At 35.5% G+C, this 18198-nt stretch overlaps 1 protein-coding gene across 4 annotated transcripts in view; it reads left to right on the forward strand.

The window, feature by feature from the left end:
* PIK3C2A (phosphatidylinositol-4-phosphate 3-kinase catalytic subunit type 2 alpha) overlaps positions 1-18198 on the forward strand; it is a 110925-nt gene that overhangs the window by 77769 nt on the left and 14958 nt on the right. For 3 of the 4 annotated variants that reach the window (XR_003915308.1, XM_029956653.1, XM_029956654.1), the window contains exons 14-23: positions 79-190; positions 576-721; positions 2474-2662; positions 3277-3370; positions 3864-3958; positions 4311-4491; positions 8967-9071; positions 10605-10697; positions 12123-12252; positions 17637-17773. Coding sequence is in view for 3 of the 4 variants with exons in the window: in XM_029956653.1 (XP_029812513.1) it covers positions 79-190; positions 576-721; positions 2474-2662; positions 3277-3370; positions 3864-3958; positions 4311-4491; positions 8967-9071; positions 10605-10697; positions 12123-12252; positions 17637-17773 (1282 nt within the window). In the remaining variant the exon portion in view is untranslated. The remainder of the gene's footprint in view (positions 1-78; positions 191-575; positions 722-2473; positions 2663-3276; positions 3371-3863; positions 3959-4310; positions 4492-8966; positions 9072-10604; positions 10698-12122; positions 12253-17636; positions 17774-18198) is intronic. The other variant, XM_029956655.1, reaches the window with a different exon arrangement.

An 18198-nucleotide genomic window follows, 5' to 3' on the forward strand; every position in this document is an offset into this window, starting at 1 on the left:
TGATTACCATATGATGTGAGTTTTGAAGCATATTTTAAAAATGAAAACTACAGTATTCTTCTGTTTACATTCATGAAGGTTTTTAACATGTGGAACTAAGCTTCTGTATCTGTGGACCTCATCACATATAAATCCTATTCCTGGAACAGTACCCAAAAAAGGGTATGTGATGGAAAGAATAGTGTTACAGGTAATGGTACTTCTTGATACATGGAGAGGTTTAAATTTAAGTTTCTTAGTAAGATGTATATGTGTACCATTATTTGGGTTGTTACTAAAGAAGCCTAATTGATCTAAGGGCCTATCTCCTATTTAATGTTAATAAACCATTTCCTATTTCTGAGAAACCGTAAAAAGTGCAGGTATACCCATCCCAAGCAGTGTATGTGCTTTTGAGAATTACCAACAGTGGTAATCACTTTCAACAAAAGGACAGAAGCATTAATTTAGTATTCAATATAATAATCACCCTGATGGCTAAGAAAAATCAGCTTTTTCAGAGACAAAGAAATTAATATGGGAGATAACATGAACTATATAGCTTCAGTCTCATCAACTTCTATTAAATTTTTAAGGTTGATTTTCCTTCTCCTACATTTGATGTCATTTATACTACTCCTCAAGTTGACACGAGCATTATACAGCAACACAACTTAGAAACATTGGAGAATGATGCAAAAGGGAAACTTCTTGATATTCTTCATAGAGACTCATCTCTTGGGTATGCTTGTTTGATTTTTGTTTTGCTTGGGTATTTCTTATAATGTAAATCTCAAATTAATAGTTTATTAAATGCCCTGATTTATTTCATGACTTAGTTATGTTTTTGGTATGGGAAGTTTTCTGTTTTTTTTATTTTAATTATAAAAAGACCATATGACTACATAAAACTTTGAAAATGTGTACAAGCTTGTACATGATCAAAAGGCAACATTGGAAACTAAATTTACAATACATATCAGATTAGTTTTTTAAATATATAAAGAACCTAAAAAAATATGTATGTGAAGAACCTTTTTATATCAATAGAAAATCAACAACTTAGTAGACAAAGAATATGACTAGATCATTTTTTGGAAAAGAAATACAATGCCTTTTAAATAGCTTAAAAGGTGTTTTATCTCTTAGTAATGAAGGAAATGAAAATACAAAATAACATTTTAAACACATCACTTGGTTGGAAAAATGTCTTATTATATAAGGTGTTGGTGAGGATATAAAAGACTGGAAATTAACACTGTTGGCTAAAGAGATTTTCGAGAACAATTTGGCAAAATCTGTAAAAGGTCATGATGTACATAGTTTGTAACCTATTAGCTCTACTTCCAGTTAATTATATGTCTTAGAGAAAACCTTTTATATTTGCTTATGGACTCAAGAATATTTGTTACAGTATTTATTGGGATCATTGTAAAAGTGACAGGGAATGTCCATCAATAGAGGTTAAATTATGGTAATAATATGTAAGATATATATAAGGAGCAGAGTAGTGTATATGGTGTGTTACCATTTACATAAAGAAGAAAAGAGGAGCGCCTGGGTGGCTCAGTCAGTTAAGCCTCCGGCTTCGGCCTAGGTCAGATCTCACATTCGTGGGTTCGAGCCCTGCGTCGGGCTCTGTGCTGACAGCTAGCTCAGAGCCTGGAGCCTGCTTCAGATTCTGTGTCTCCTTCTCTCTCTGCCCCTCCCCCTCTCATGCTCTGTCTCTCTCTGTATCAAAAATAAATAAAACATAAAGAAAAGAAAAGAATATTTACCTGTGCATATGTTTCTATACAAATAGGCTATCTCTGGAAGGATATGCAAGCTGATTAGTTGCCACAGGGAGGGGAGCTGGAAGGAGAGACTTCACTGTGTACCTTTTTGCAATATTTGAATTTTTTTCAGTACTCTACATGAAATGAATTTGTTGTATACACAAAAGTAGATGGATCGGTAGTACAGTAGTGAAATGTTTCATTCACGTAAACATTTGTTATTAAGACTAAATTAGAGTCTCCAAAACAAATACTTCTTACTTTGAATGTTCCTCATTTGAGCTGAATAATCATCTTCTAAAATCATCTTCTAAAATGTAAAGCATTTTTTTTGCATGACATATGATTTTAGTTGTATAGAATGGATGAAATCCTTGCTATCTCTTAGCATGGGTTCTGCTTATTCAACTCTGATTTCTAGTTGTTGGCATCTGGTTAGAGTTCAATAATATTTTTATTGTACTGAATTATCCTTCATTTTCATAACTGAGACTCTTCTAGCTAGGCACAATGATTTCTTTCTATCCCCCAAATTAGGGTAAATTAGTGGTGTTTGCTGTACATTAAATTTTTCTATTCTAAATTAGTATTAATGATTCTATCAAGAAGTGGCTGACCTAAAATGAATAAATTTCTCCTTTGTATTTTTAATCATTGAGATTATAACTGTCATCATGATATCATTGATAAGTAATTTAATTCTATTATATATACAGACTTTCTAAAGAAGATAAAGCCTTTTTGTGGGAGAAACGTTATTATTGCCTCAAACACCCAGATTGTCTTCCTAAAGTACTAGCAAGTGCCCCAGACTGGAAATGGGTTAATCTTGCCAAAACTTACTCTCTGCTTCAGCAGTGGCCTCCATTGAACCCACTGACTGCATTGGAACTACTTGATTCAAAGTAAGTTAACTGTGACTTGCTCTATTTTATTGTTGTCAGTTTTCCAATAAGGTATCTTATGTTGTAGGCCATGAAAGGAATTCAATTTAAGTGTATAAATGTATATTTTTTTACAAACATATTTTCTGTGTTGAGGTTATTAAAAAGAGGTGTCATGGGTGCCTGACTGGCTCAGTTGGTAGAACATGGGACTCTTGATCTCAGACGATGTGAGTTTGAGCCCCATGTTTGGTGTAGAGTTTACTTTAAAAACTAAAAAGATGTCATCAGTTAAGACTAATCTAAAAAGAGAGTTGTAAAATTTTAATATTTGTTATTTATGATGTGGGTCAAAATTTTCATAAGCTTAAGGTTTCTCAATAGTTCTGAAGTTGAATTTGTATAGTACAGTAAGATTTTCCTCCTAAAATAAAAAAGAAGAAACACATTGTTTTTTGGTTTTTTGGGTGCAAAAAAGGTGGTTTGATTAAACCACCTATGAACAGAAAGAGCTGCTGAAACACATTGCTTTTGAATAAAAAGCTATTTGAATATTCTTTGTCAGGTATAAATTAAGATTGTGTTTCATGAAATACAAATTTTTGTCAAATCTTGATTTTGTGGTATTTGTCTAGATTTGCTGATCAGGAAGTGAGGTCCATAGCTGTGACCTGGATTGAGGCCCTAAGTGATGATGAACTTACTGATCTTCTCCCGCAGTTTGTGCAGGTGAGTTTTTTTTACTAGGTTGCCTGCCCACCTTACTCCACCCATTTTTTTATGAGTAGGGAACTTACTAAAGGATCCCCCTTCTGTTTTGATTAAGAGTACTTTTGTGGGAAGGTTGAAGTACATTACATTTTCATATAGTAGGAATTTTTTTTCCCACTATTGTTAGCTGTCCCACTTGAATATTATATGTACCTGGAATTTTAATTCTCAGATTTTTAGATTCTCAGAATAAACCAGGCTTGAGATTTTTTAGAATTTTTCCTTCCTCGCCATTTAAACATATCTAATGAATTATTGTTCCCAAATCTATACTCTTCTGCTTGATTTCATTAATTTAGCCTAAGTTAATTCACTTGTTTCATTTTTATCACTGTTATCTTACATCAACAAGACTGATACTTGCTTTATATAGTTTCTCCTTTGATAATTTTATCTTAACTATGGAGTATGTGTTTTACAGCTAGTAATTCTTATTTTCTTTTATGTGTAGGCTTTGAAATACGAAATTTACTTGAACAGTTCATTAGTGCACTTCCTTCTGTCCAGGGCACTGGGAAATATACAGATAGCACACAATTTATATTGGTAAGATTTAAATTATTTTAAGTAATTTATTTCCATTCCTAGTATTTATAAAGATGATATACTCTGAAAGTCTAAGTGATATGCTCAGACTACTCACTTAGTGTCCATCCCAGATGTTTTATTGAAGGCATTTTAGGGTAAATTTTATGTCCTCAGAAGTTAAACCAAAAATAACAAAACTCTATTGCAAAGATATTTGGCATGTTAGAGCTCCATATTAATGGGTAAGTTTTTACTTGTTTATATAGTTTAAAATAAATTCTGGATACCAAAAATATGAACCTACATTGATTTTTCAGAAGTACTTATCCAGTTCTCAAAAGTGACTGACATAAATATTTTGCTGTATTAGGCTCCTCAAGGATGCCCTGCATGATGCACAGTTTGGTGCTCGATATGAACATGTTTTGGGTGCTCTCCTCTCAATAGGAGGAAAAGGACTCAGAGAAGAACTTTTGAAGCAGACAAAACTTGTACAGCTTTTAGGCGGAGTAGCAGAAAAAGTAAGGCAGGCTAGTGGATCAGCCAGACAGGTATGTACCCGTAAGTGGGAACATAAATATGTTGACATTAAAGGATCTTTACACTGCAGATGAGTTGTTACTCTTTATCAGTAGACATCTAATAGAATCTAACTACACCTATGCTGTTTTGACCAGATGAATTCAAAGGTTGTTTAAAAAAGATTTTTGCAACCTAACTCAATCAATGACTTAAAAATGTTTTTTTTTTAATTAAAAATTGAGTTGATAACATACAGTGCAATATTTGTTTGAGGAGTAGAATTCAGTAATTCATCAGTTAGATATAATACCCAGTGCTCCTCACAACAAGTGCCCTCCTTAGTACCCATCACCCACCCATCTAGCCCATCTCCCACCTCCATCTACCCTCAGTCTGCTCTCTATCATTAAGAGTCTTGTGGTTTGTTTCCCTCTCTTTCCTTCATTCCTCCTTGCCCATATGATCATCTGTTTTATTTCTTAAATTCCACAAGAGTGAAATCATATGGTATTTTTCTTTCTCTGATTGACTTATCTTGCTTAGCATAATACATTCTAGATCTATCCACGTTATTGCTGGTGGGAATGCCACTGGTGCAACCACTCTGGAGATGAGTATGGAAGTACCTCAGAAAACTAAAAATGGAACCACTCTATAATTCAGCAATTGCACTATTAGGTATTTACCCAAAGGAGCCAAAAATATAGATTCAAAGGGGCACATGGACCCCAATGTTTATAACAGCATTATCAACAAAAGCCAAACTATGGAGAGAGCCTAAATGTCCATTGACTAATGAATGGATAAAGAAGATGTGCTGTATATATTTACCATGGGATATTACTCAGTCCCCCCCAAAAGAAGAAAAATCAGGAGTGTTTGGGTGGCTCAGTAAGTTAAAAGTCTGACTCTTGATTTTTGCTCAGGTCATGATCTTGCAGTTTGTGAGACTGAGACCCTCGTTAGGCTCTGTGCTGTCAGCATGTAGCCTGCTTGGGATTCTCTCTCTCTCTGCCTTTTTCCCAGCTTCTTTGTCTCTCTCTCTCTAAAAATAAACATTAAAAGTAATGCAAGTATGAGTTGATGCTAATGTTTTAAAAAATCCAAATAATGAAGCTTATAGAATAAGTTTTTTAATTAAAACTTTAATTTAAAAATTAAAAATTTTCCAGTTTGATTTTTCTCATAGGTATTTATTATTCCTAGTTTGCTTCATGTCCTTTCTGGTCTTTGTATTACTTTACAAATATATACACAGAAGTACATGCACAAATGTTGGGAGTTATTTTGTTTTTTAAAAGTTTTATAGAAACACACATGTACAAAAAAAAAAACACATGTACATACTGTTATTGAGGTAAAATTCACATAAAATTCACCATTTTAATTCATTTGTTTTTAGTACATTCACAGTGTTATACAACCACCACCACTAATTCCAGAACATTTTCATCATACCAGAAAGAAAGCCTATCCCCACTAACTTCTCAGTCCTCATTCCCTCCTCCTCCCAAGCCCTGGTAAGCGTTAATCTGCTTTCTATCTATATGGATTTACTTATTCTGTACATTTCATTTAAATGGAATTACACAATATGTGGCCCTTGTGTCTGGTTTCTTTCAATTTGCTTAATATTTTCTTTTTTTTCTTCCAAAAATATTAATGTCTTTATTTTTGAGCGAGACAGAGTATGAGTAGAGGAGTGGCAGAGAGAGAGAGAGCAGACTCCAGGTTCTGTGCTCTCAGCATGGAGCTCAACATGGGGTTTGAATGCATGAAACTGTGAGATGATTACCTGAACTGAAACCAAGAGTCAGAAGCTTACAAACTGAGCCACCCAGGCACCCCTACCTAATATTTTAAAGGTTCATCTATATTCTAGCATGTATGAGTACTCCACTCACTTTTATACGTAAATAATGTTACATTGTGTGGATAATACCATATTTTGTTTATCCATTCATCAGTTGATAGACATTTGGATTGTTTCCACTATTTGGCTTGTTATGAATAATGCTGCTGTGAACACTTGTGTATAAGTTTTTGAACTTTTTGAACACCTTTTTTTCACTGTACCTAGGAGTGGAATTACTGGGTCATAAATCAGTTCTCTGTTTAACTCTGTGAGGAACCAACAAACTTTGTCTAAAGCAGCTTCATCATTTTATATTCCTACTAACATTGTGTGAGGATTCCAAGTTCTCCATATCTTCACCAACATTTGTTATTTTCTGCCTTTTTAAAAAAAAATATCTAGTCATCTTAGTGGATGTGAAGTAGTATCACATTGTGGTTTGATTTACATTTCCCTAATTGATGATTTTGAGCACATTTTTATGTGTTTGCCATTTGTATATCTTCGTGGGAGAAAATTTCTGCCCGAAGATATGTATGTATTTAGAGAGAGACTGTGTGCATGGGAGTGGGGAAGGGGCAGAGAGAGAGAGGGAAAGAGAGAATCTCAAGCAGGCTTTCTGTGGTCAGTGCAGAGCGTGACAGGGGTCTTGATCTCATGAACCTGGAGCCGTGAAATCAGCTCAAACTTGCGCTGAAGTCAAGAACCGGTTGCTTAATTGACTGAGCCACCCAGTTGCCCCTTCCCCTTTTTAATTAATTGGTTTGTCTTTTTGTTGTTGAATTGATCTTTATATATTTGAGATAGATTCTTATTGGAGATACTGTTGGTAATTAATTCTTTAAATTAATCTTTTATTTCCTTGATGATGTCCTTTAATGCACAAAAGTTAATAATTTTATGAAGTTTATTTTTGTTGCTTGTACATTTGGTATCTAAGAATTTGTTACCAAATCCAAGGTCACAAAGATACACATCTATGTTTTCTTCTAGGAGTTTTATAGTTTCGCTCAGATGTAAATCTTTGATCCATTTTCAGTATTTTTTTAAATATGTTTTGAGATAAGGATTCAATGTCATTCTTTTACATGTGGTTATCCAGTTTTTCTAGCACCACTTGTTTGGGCTTCCCCCCCCCCCCCCCGCCCAGTCTTTCGTATAGTTTTATTTTCTCCCTTCAACCATAAGAATATTTTGTCTTAACTAGAGAGTTTGTAAACACAGGCTTATCCAGACCACTTACAGGGAAGGCAAATGGTGCTTCTTACAGTGTTCCCACCATGGAACCTCGGTCATCTGAGCCAAGTCCCCTCCTTGCCTGGCTTTATCTTCACTATACTCTCTGGCCACTTCATTGAATCTCATTCCAGACTTTTAAGTTTTCCATAATTTCCATGATTTTCCCATGTTTTTCACATAGAATGTGTTGACCTTTACTGAGTTGCCATGATCTTTGGGACCTTGAGACTTCTTGTTAGAACTGTCACTCCCAGAGGCTGCTCCCCATTTCCCCCCTTTTCTAGAACCACTTTTTCTCTTGGGTGTTTGAAACTTCCCAGCATTATTTGTTGAAGAGACCATTCTTCCCCATGAATGATCTCAGCACTCTTGTTGGAAATCAGTTGACCACAGACATCCAGGTTTATTTTTGGACTCTGAATTATATTCCATTGATCTATGAGATTATCCTTATGCCATACTGTTTTATTTTTTTTTAATGTTTTATTTATTTTTGATAGAGCATGAGAGAGGGAGGGGCAGAGAGAGAAGGAGACACAGAACCCGAAGCAGGCTCCAGGCTCTGAGCTAGCTGTCAGCACAGAGCCTGATGCGGGGCTCGAACCCACGAATGTGAGATCTGACCTGAGCCAAAGTCAGAGGCCTAACCGACTGAGCCACCCAGGCGCCCCTATGCCATACTGTTTTAAATACTGTAGCTTTGTAGTAAGTTTTGAAATCAAGAAATATGAGTCCTACAACTTTGTTCTTTTTCAAGGTTGGTTTTATTTTTTGGTCTTTTGGGTTTTTTTTTTTTTTTTGGCTATTCAGAACTTTCTTGCAATTCCATGTGAATTTTAGGACTACCTTGTACATTTCTGCAAAAAGGAAGTTGGACTTTTGATAAGGATCATGTTGAGTCTGTAGATAAATTTGGAAAACACTAAAAATGGGGTAATTTTCCTTTTTTTTCCTTCATATGGGAGAATTTGTGTCAAGACCTATAGTTACACTTCATGTTTTTTTAATGGGTACATAATAAATTAACTCTTTAGGAACAACTTCTTTTTGACCATGTGACAGTTGGACATTTAGAAAACTGAGTGGTTCCAAGGCACATCATAATCTTTTTGTCTTAAAAATAGCTCTTCAGGGGTGCCTGGGTGGCTCAGTTGGTTAAGCGTCCGACTTCAGCTCAGGTCATGATCTCACGGTTTGTGGGTTCGAGCCCTGCATCGGCTCTGTGCTGACAGCTAGCTCAGAGCCTGTAGTCTGTCTTCCAATTTTGTGTATCCCTCTCTCTCTCTGACCCTCCCCTGCTCACACTGTTTCTCTGTCTCTCAAAAATAAAAAAAAACATAAAATAAAAACATTAAAAAAAATAGTCCTTCATTTTCATTATGTATTAACAGTATCATTCTCTTTTCCTAGGTTGTCCTCCAAAGGAGTATGGAACGAGTACAATCCTTTTTTCTAAGAAATAAATGCCGTCTTCCTCTCAAACCAAGTCTTGTTGCAAAAGAATTAAATATTAAGGTGACACAAAATACTTATAAGTTCATATTACATTTTAGAATAATTTGTAGGGAGAAAGCAGGCAGATATGCTTAAAGCAAATGAGGATAAAACCTGCATAGGTTGGTTATATAGGTGTTTATGGATGTCTGTTTATGTAAGATCCATCTTTATCTCAGTATATGTTTACTTAATCACCATTCCTGAAAGCAAAAAACAATAAGAAATTATTTACTATCTCAAATTAACTTTTACTCTGGTATCTTAGAGGCATATGTTGTATTCCAATCACAGATAGGCATTTTCTTTTCCTTCCATGTGAATGGTAAGGTAGACTCTTTCCAGGTGTATAACACTTTTTAGAGCCATCAAAAAGTAGTTGAGTAATCATCAGAATTGAACAAAAGCAACGAATTCAGCAAAGGCAACCAATTAAAGTCTGTCGTTTTAAAAGGCTAAAGTATCCATAAAGGAGTCTTGGATTTATTTCTAAGTTGATATATGTGTACTCTTTTTTTTTTTTTTAATTTCTTTGTTTTTTATTTATTTTTGAGAGACAGACAGAGACAGCGTGATCAGGGGAAGGTCAGAGAGAGAGGAAGATACAGAATTGGAAGCAGGCTCCAAGCTCTGAGCTAGCTGTCAGCACAGAGCCTGACGCGGGGCTTGAACCCACAACTGTGAGATCATGACCTGAGCCGAAGCTGGACACTTAACCAATTGAGCCACCCAGGCGCCCTGATATATGGCTACTCTTTACTGAAATTTAACTGGGTGCCTGAGTTGTATGTCATCGGTGAAGGCCTTGTTAGTTAAGGATGGGTCGCATTTTCTCCTTGGGTTCCTTGGGTTTTGTTTGTTGTTTCCCTTAATTGGTTAAAAAAAAATTTTTTTTTAATGTTTGTTTATTTTTGAGAGAGACAGAGACCAAGCCAGAGCACGAGCTGGAGGGGGGGGAGAGAGAGGAAGCCAGAAAATTAGAAGCAGGCTCCAGGCTCAGCTGTCAGCACAGAGCCTCATGTGGGGCTCCAACTCACGAACCGTGTGATCATGATTTGAGCTGAAGTTGGATGCTTAACCAACTGAGCCACCCGGGCACCCCTAATTGGTCTGTCTTATTTTTCTTAAGCAGTAAATAAGACTTGCTGTTTGCTAATGAAATTTTAAAATTTAGTGTCACTATTTGATTGCATGGCTATATGAGTACCATAAATAGGAGAAGTAGAGGTCTCATCCTAGCTCATACTGATTTAGAGGAAAGGTAAGAGCATACAAAATTTTATGCTGTGTTGAAGAATTATGACACTTCTAAAGGTCAAAATTTTAATAATTTTTATCTCAAGTTTTTAAGGTTTTGCTTCTCTCTAGAAAGCAATAGATAATATTTTACTTATATGCTATGTTGAAGTAAGTTTCAAAAAGTTTTTTTTTTAATTTTTTAAATTTTTTAAATTCAGAGAACAAGTGAAAGGAGAAATGTGTAAGACAAAACACATTAAACCCATTTTTATTCCAGTATTATCTTTCTGATGCTTAAACATGTTGTATTTGTAGTCCTGTTCCTTCTTCAGTTCTAATGCTGTGCCCCTAAAAGTGACAATGGTGAATGCTGATCCGATGGGGGAAGAAATTAATGTTATGTTTAAGGTGAGCAAAATGAGGTTACTTTGTTTTTAAGTGGTAATTTAAAAATTCTTTTCTCAAATTCCTTTTCCAAATTGCTAAGTAATTTTATTTAATATTTAATTAAATTGAATAATTTAATACATTTATTAATTTACATTAAATAAATGTGAAAAATTATTGCTGACATAAATTGTTCCCAGACAGATTTGGGAACAAATGCAGCTCTGGGCTAGCGCTGCTACCCAGGCCCTGCTGATTGAACACAACGTAACTGTGGGCAGTGCCTTTTACACAGCCTGTCGTGTGAGTGCAGCCCCGAGACGTCTGTGAGCAGTGGCACTGGGATTTGGAAACCTGTAACTTACCTGTGGGAAGCAGAGGAGGGAAGCACACAGAGTGCTCTGTGACCAAACTTCTGTGTCTTGTGATCATAATTTGTATATTTTGAAGAAAGATTGGAGAGTTTTCATTAATTCATTGAGTAGTGGAGGTTCATAAAGATAGCTTCTCTTGTGAACTTGCTCTCTCTATATTACATATATCTATTTCCTAAAACAGTACCATCTGTTTGAATACAGAAATTTTATATATTAAGTTTTAATATTAAGGCAAATCTGATTTTTTTCATAATTTTCTTGACTAGTTTTAAAAATATATTCATCATTATATGTATTAAAGTTATTTTATCCAATTTAAAAAAGAAATGAAAACTTGATGTGATTCCAGTTAGAATGAATTCATTCTGGCAGGGTTAACTTTTTACTGGTTTTTTTTTTTTTTTAATTTTTTATTTATTCTTGAGAGACAGAGAGAGAGCATGAATGGGGGAGGAGCAGAGAGAAAGGGAGACACAGATTCTGAAGCAGGCTCCAGGCTCTGAGCTGGCAGCACAGAGTCTGACGTGGGACTCGAACCCACAGACTGTGAGATCATGACCTGAGCTGAAGTCAGACACTTAACCAACTGAGCCACCCAGGTGCCCCATGGTTTTTTTTTTTTTTTTTTTTTTTAAGTGAACTTTTAGTTTGAGATCATTGTAGATTCATAGTCTGTTGTAAGAAATTATACAGAGATCCTGGGTACCCTTTACCCAGTTTCCTTCAATATAACATCTTACAAAACTATCCTATAATATTGCAATCATGACATTGGCATTGATACAGTCAAAATATGGAATATTTTGGTTATGACAGAAATCCTCCATGTTGCCATTTAAAAAAAATGGAATATGATTCACATACCATAAAATCTAATCTTATGAAGTATATAGTTCAGGAAACTGAGACATGAAGAAGTTAAGTGATTTCTTCTGGAATGCTGCAGAAAAATAAGAAAGCAGTTCTGTTCATCTCATTCTTCACTCTTTCCACTGTTCTCCCTCTGCCTGCCTTAAATAGTAAGTCTTTTGGAAAGGTACAGGTTTCATTTTGTTTCTTTGGTTCCAAGGTTGGTGAAGATCTTCGGCAAGATATGTTAGCTTTACAAATGATAAAGATTATGGACAAGATCTGGCTTAAAGAAGGACTAGATCTGAGGATGGTAATTTTCAAATGCCTTTCCACTGGTAGAGATCGAGGTATGTCTGTGAGTTCTGTCTTGGTGTCTTATTATTTCTTTTCTGTGAACTTAGCTCATAGAATACCTGCCCTGAGGGAGTCTGGATGCTGGACGCTATGATCTCAGTTGCTTCTTACTTTAATTTAGTGTTACTTTATTGATCTTTTTTTGTTTACAATTAAATAATTCATTGAGTAGGCCCAGTGAATGCTTTGCAGTAACCAGAGGTGTCTGTTGATTGATTGAATTAAAACTTTATGGTCTTAAGCTTTTGATTTAAAATTAAGGCCATGTCTAAGTTAAATCAACTTTGGTTTCACTAAGTTCTTTTCTTTACCACATGTTTGGTGTCAATAGTAAAAGTACTACACCCAGAAATAATTGTAATAATTAAAGGAAAGGATAATGAATATAAAACACCCCAGTATGTGAAATATATTAGGTACTCAATAAATTGTAACTATTATCATTCTTCTTATTCAACAAATGTTTGTTGCTAATCTACTATCTACAAAATGCTAATAACATGTAGTGCCTATATTAGGAAGGAAGCAATTAAAGACATATTAAGTAATTTGAAAAAGGGGCCCCTGGGTGGCTTAGTCGGTTAGGCATCCGACTTTGGCTCAGGTCATGATCTTGCGATTCATGAGTTCGAGCCCCATGTCGGGTTCTGTGCTGACAGCTCAGAGCCTGGAGCCTGCTTCAGATTCTGTGTCTCCCTCTTTCTCTGCCCCTACTTGTGCGCGTGCGCGCGCGCTCGCTCGCTCGCTCGCTCGCTCTCTCTCTCTCTCTCTCTCTCTCTCAAATAGATAAACATTAAAAAAATTTTTTTTAATAAAATAATAAGGTTTAATAAACTAAAAGCTCCAAGAGAATTACAAATGAAATACCATGGGGTTTTAAAGTAAGGAAAGATCATTTATACTTGTTGGAAATGAGAAATGCTTCTCAGATTCTAATCATAGACACTAGAAAGTCACCTGAAATATTATTTAATCATCCTTCTAATACTTACCATTCATATTTTGCTTAAATGCCTATACTGAAGGAAATTTACTGCATTTCAATGTAGTGTGTCCTATCCTGGGTAGCTCTGATGTATAGAGGTTTTCTTGTATTCTGGTGAGTGGGAACTGACTGCTAGTGTCTTCTACCCATCAGTTCCAGTTCTGTTTATAGACTATCATATAATTAAGTCCTTTTTTATGATGAGAGTATTGTATCCTCAGATCCTGAGTTTTAAACTTTTAAGCCATTTGTCATGTTTGACTTTAGATTACCTTATTATTTGATTGTTCTCATTGTAAAGGGCTTAAGTAATCCAGTTTCTGAGAATGGCACCTACATTTTGTAGAATGCAAAGCAGATAAAGTCTTGCACATGTAGAACTTAACAAATAAAACCATCATACTAGCTTTGCTAAGATCATGGCTTGGCCATTTTGTAGTTGTACATTTTATATCTTAGACCCAAGTGTAGGACCTTACCTATTAACTTTGTTGTTATATTTGATCCATTACTTTTCAGCCTCTTGGATTCTTTTTAAAACTGAGTTTTGTTATCTGTCATTAAACATCTTAGTTTGTGTCATGAGCTGATTTGAAGAACATAACATTCTGTAGCTTCTGCCACGTCATTGAAAAAAATGTTTTTTGAAGAGGACCAAGAACCAACCCTTGCAGCACGTCACTAGAAATTTCCTTTCAAGTGATTGCTAAATCATTTTACTTAGTTACTACGTATTTTATTCAGTTACTCATCAACTTCATTGTGTTAACAGCCACTCCACATTTCTCCATTTTATCCATCAGGACAGTATGAGAGCCTTATCATTTTCATTTTTAGTTTAGGATGTACAAACTTTATCTTGTCAAAAAGGAAACCAGGTCAATTAAAGAATTCTTACTGGTTGTTTTTTATTTTTTCTTTTTTTTTTTTATTAATTTTTTAATAGTTTATTGTCAAATTGGTTTCCATATAACACCCAGTGCTCTTCCCCACAAGTGCCCTCCTCCATTACCACCACTTCTTTTCCCCCTCCCTTTCCCCTTCAACCCTCAGTTCATTTTCAGTATTCAATAGTCTCTCAAGTTTTGCATCCCTCTCTCTCCCCAACTCTCTTTCTCTCTTCCCCTCCCCCTGGTCCTCCATTAGGTTTCTCCTGTTTTCCTGTTAGACCTATGAGTGCAAACATATGATATCTGTCCTTCTCTGCCTGACTTACTTCGCTTAGCATGACACCCTCGAGGTCCATCCACTTTCCTACAAATGGCCAGATTTCATTCTTTCTCATTTCCATAGAGTATTCCATTGTATATATAAGCACATCTGCTTAATCCACTCATGAGGTGATGGACATTTAGGCTCTTTCCATGATTTGGCTATTGTTGACATTGCTGCTATGAACATTGGGGTACATGTGCCCCTAAGCATCAGCACTTCTGTATCCCTTGGGTAAATCCCTAGCAGTGCTTTACTGGTTGTTTTTTCATATAAGTCTTGTAAAAAGAAGTTGTTTTATTAAGATTCCTCAAGGAGAGACTACCATTTTATTAGATGAATTTTTTTGCCACCTCACTTATTTCATATAGTTGAACTTCCTCTTTTTTCTCATGGAATTCCATGTAACTTTGGAGGCAGATTCCTTTTGTTTTTTATGTTGTTTCTAACTAATGGTTGAGTGTTCACTTTGTGTCTTCCCCTGGCCTAAGCTTTTCACTTGTGTTCTCTCACAAGTATCCTTATTTTTCAAATGAAGCAATCACATCTACATCCTCTGTGCAGTTTTTAACTAGTATCTCAGTGTTTATGGTAATCGTCACTTCTTCAAACTTAATAGTTGTCTTAAAATACTCTCCATACATTTACTGTATGTGTTGTATCTTCCCCACTGGATTGATACTAAGCTCATTCAGGGCAGGGACCATATCTTACATAGCTAGTAGTACGTTGTATATTATGTGAACTTTGGTCCACTGTTTTTATACATAGTAATTTGTATATATGCATATTTGATTCTAAAATTAGATATTTATTCATATATTAAAATTTTGATTAAATGTTGTCATAGAATCAAGGTGCAGGTGGAGGTCACTGTGGACTATAAACTAGATGATACAACCCAAACAACATAAAAGATCCAAAAGAATTCATTGTGCTTTGTTTGACCAGACTACTAGGATTAAAACCTGGCCCTGCATACTTTCTTTTGGGGTGGTCTGAAGGCCTTGGCCCACTTGGTTTCTTCCAGCCCTTTGTCTGAACCAAGTCTCTGTGTACGTATCATTTATTTTGACACTAGTACATCTCCTTGGTTTTTAAAATACATAAAACAAATTATTTAATTATAGAAACAATACATGCACATAGTAAAATATCCATGCAGCATATAGTAGAAGAAATTGAAAAGTAGATCTTAGTTTTTCCCACACCTCCATTTTTAATCCCAGGTATCCTATTTCCAAAATAAAACTACTCACATAGTTTTCTGGGACTATTTTGTATATATTCTAACATATATAATAGTCTTTTAAACACAAAAGGACAGTTCTGCATTTGGATTTTGTATCTAATAGCGTATTTTTAAGCATAAGCAAATAGAGATCTACCTCATTGTATTCCCTTATGTAAATATAAGTGTCCTGTAATTTATTTGTTTGATACTTGTTTTCAAAGTAGAGAAAATATGGGGTGCCTAGGTGGCTCCTCAGGCTATGATCTCACGATTTGTGGGATTGCTATGTGCAGCTCCACACTGGCAGTGAAGAGCCTGCTTAGGCTTCTTTCTCTCTCCCTCTCTCTGCCCTTCCCGTGCTTACATACTCATGCTCACTCATGCTCTCTCAGAATAAATATTTTTTTTACAAAAAAAGTAGGGAAAATAAAAAATGATTTGCCTACCCAGGCATTTACATTTTCAGTTAGGGAGACAAAACACATACTGGAGATTTACACATAATCATAAGAACAATCTTAATCTGGTCTTCCCTCTTTTTTTGTTTTGTTTAATTTTTTTAATGTTTTATTTATTTTTGAGAGAGAAAGAGAGAGACAGTGTGAGAGAGTAGGGTCAGAGAGAGAGGGAGACACAGATTCCGAAGACGGGCTCCAGGCTCTGAACTAGCTGTCAGCACACACCCTGACACAGGGCTGGAACCCACGAACTGCGAGATCATGACCTGAGCCAAACTCAGATGCTTAACCGACTGAGTCAACCAGGTGTCCCTGTTCTTCCCTTTGAAAGGGCTTGATGTACTCTGAAATATTCCATCATTGCCCAAATGCATAATCAGAGTAAGCTTTTTTGTGTTGAAATGGGATAGCATGTATCTTACAAGTAACTTTTATTAATTAGGTCAGAATCCACTAGTTTCAAATTGTTATTCTTTGGGGGTGTGTAGCACATGGTTGTATAGACTGAAATTTCAAATAGTCAAATTCAACTGTTAGATTTGGGTACTTCTAAAAAAAAATTTTGATAGCTCAATTTTTCTAGCATGGGCTGCCAGACTTTATTTGTTTTTATATTTGTTTATTTTATTTAAAATTTACATTTTTACCAAATTTTTACTGTTAATTTTTAAAGTTTATTTTGAGAGAGATAATGCAAATGGAGGAGGGGAAGAGAGTGAGAATCCCAAGCAAGCTCTGCCAGACTTAATTTTTAATTTATGAGATTTAATATAATGCTTATCATAATAAAGTTACCTATGGATAGACTTTGGTATGTACCAAACATCATGCTAAGTACATCACATGGACTGTCTTTAATATTCCTTAAGTCTTTGAAGTAGATACTATTTTTAAAATTATTTTTAAATTTATATTATAGTGCAACAATGATTTTACCCATTTAGCCCATCCCTGCTCCCACAACCCCTCCAAGTAACCCTGTTTGTTCTGTATATTTAAGAGACTTGATTTTTTTTAAATGATAATTCCTAACTGATGTCTCATGTCAAAGATTGAAAGTTATAAAGCTTTTTTATTTTTTTTTCTTTTCTCCCCCCCCCCCCCAAAGCTTTTTTAAAATGTTTGTTTATTGGGGCACCTGGGTGGCTTAGTAAGTTAAGTATCTGACTCAGGTCATGATCTCATGGTTCTTGAGTTCAAGCCCCACATTGGGCCGTCTGCTGTTAGCACGGAGCCTCCTTTGGATCCTCTGCTCCCTTCCCTGCTCCTCCCCAACTCATGCTGTCAAAAAATAAACTTAAAAAATACAGTAAATGTCCCAAGACTTGGGCCTTGATCTCAACAACCACATGATCATAACCTGATGAGTCAAAATCAGGAGTTGGTTGTTCAACTGACTGAGCCACCCAGGTTCCCCAAAGCTATAAATTTTTTAAAGGCTTACTTTTGGGAGACATTTTCACATAGCTTAATGTTCTGTTATTAAAGGTATGGTGGAGCTAGTTCCTGCTTCAGATACCCTCAGGAAAATCCAAGTGGAGTATGGTGTGACCGGATCCTTTAAAGATAAACCACTTGCAGAGTGGCTGAGGAAATACAATCCTTCTGAAGAGGAATATGAAAAGGTGATTAATGTGTCTCCTTATTCCAGATAACTTTGTCAAAAATGTGTTACATAGGTCATAAATGCTTTAATTTTCCAGCGTGACTAGACATTTAAATTGTAAAAACAGCCGTCTTTCTCTAAGTAAAAAAAATATATTTATAAAAACTGTGTTTAATGGCAGGAATCTGAGTGAAATCAACGCTATGCTAAATTACCCCCCAAACATTCAAAACATCATTTAGAGGCCAGCAAAACAGGTATTTTTATAATGCAGAATGTTCTATTTCACAAAGATCTTGGAAAAGTTAGGGAAATGAGGAAGAGTGGCTATATCATGTAGTAGTTGAGAGCAAGACTCTCTGAGCTTGACTTAGGTCCCAAGTCCCTCACCAGCTCTTGAGCCTTGAGCAGATTATTAACCTCTTTTGTGCCTCAGTGACCTCT

The sequence above is a fragment of the Suricata suricatta genome, chromosome 11 (assembly GCF_006229205.1).
Source record: "Suricata suricatta isolate VVHF042 chromosome 11, meerkat_22Aug2017_6uvM2_HiC, whole genome shotgun sequence".
Lineage (NCBI taxonomy): Eukaryota > Metazoa > Chordata > Mammalia > Carnivora > Herpestidae > Suricata > Suricata suricatta.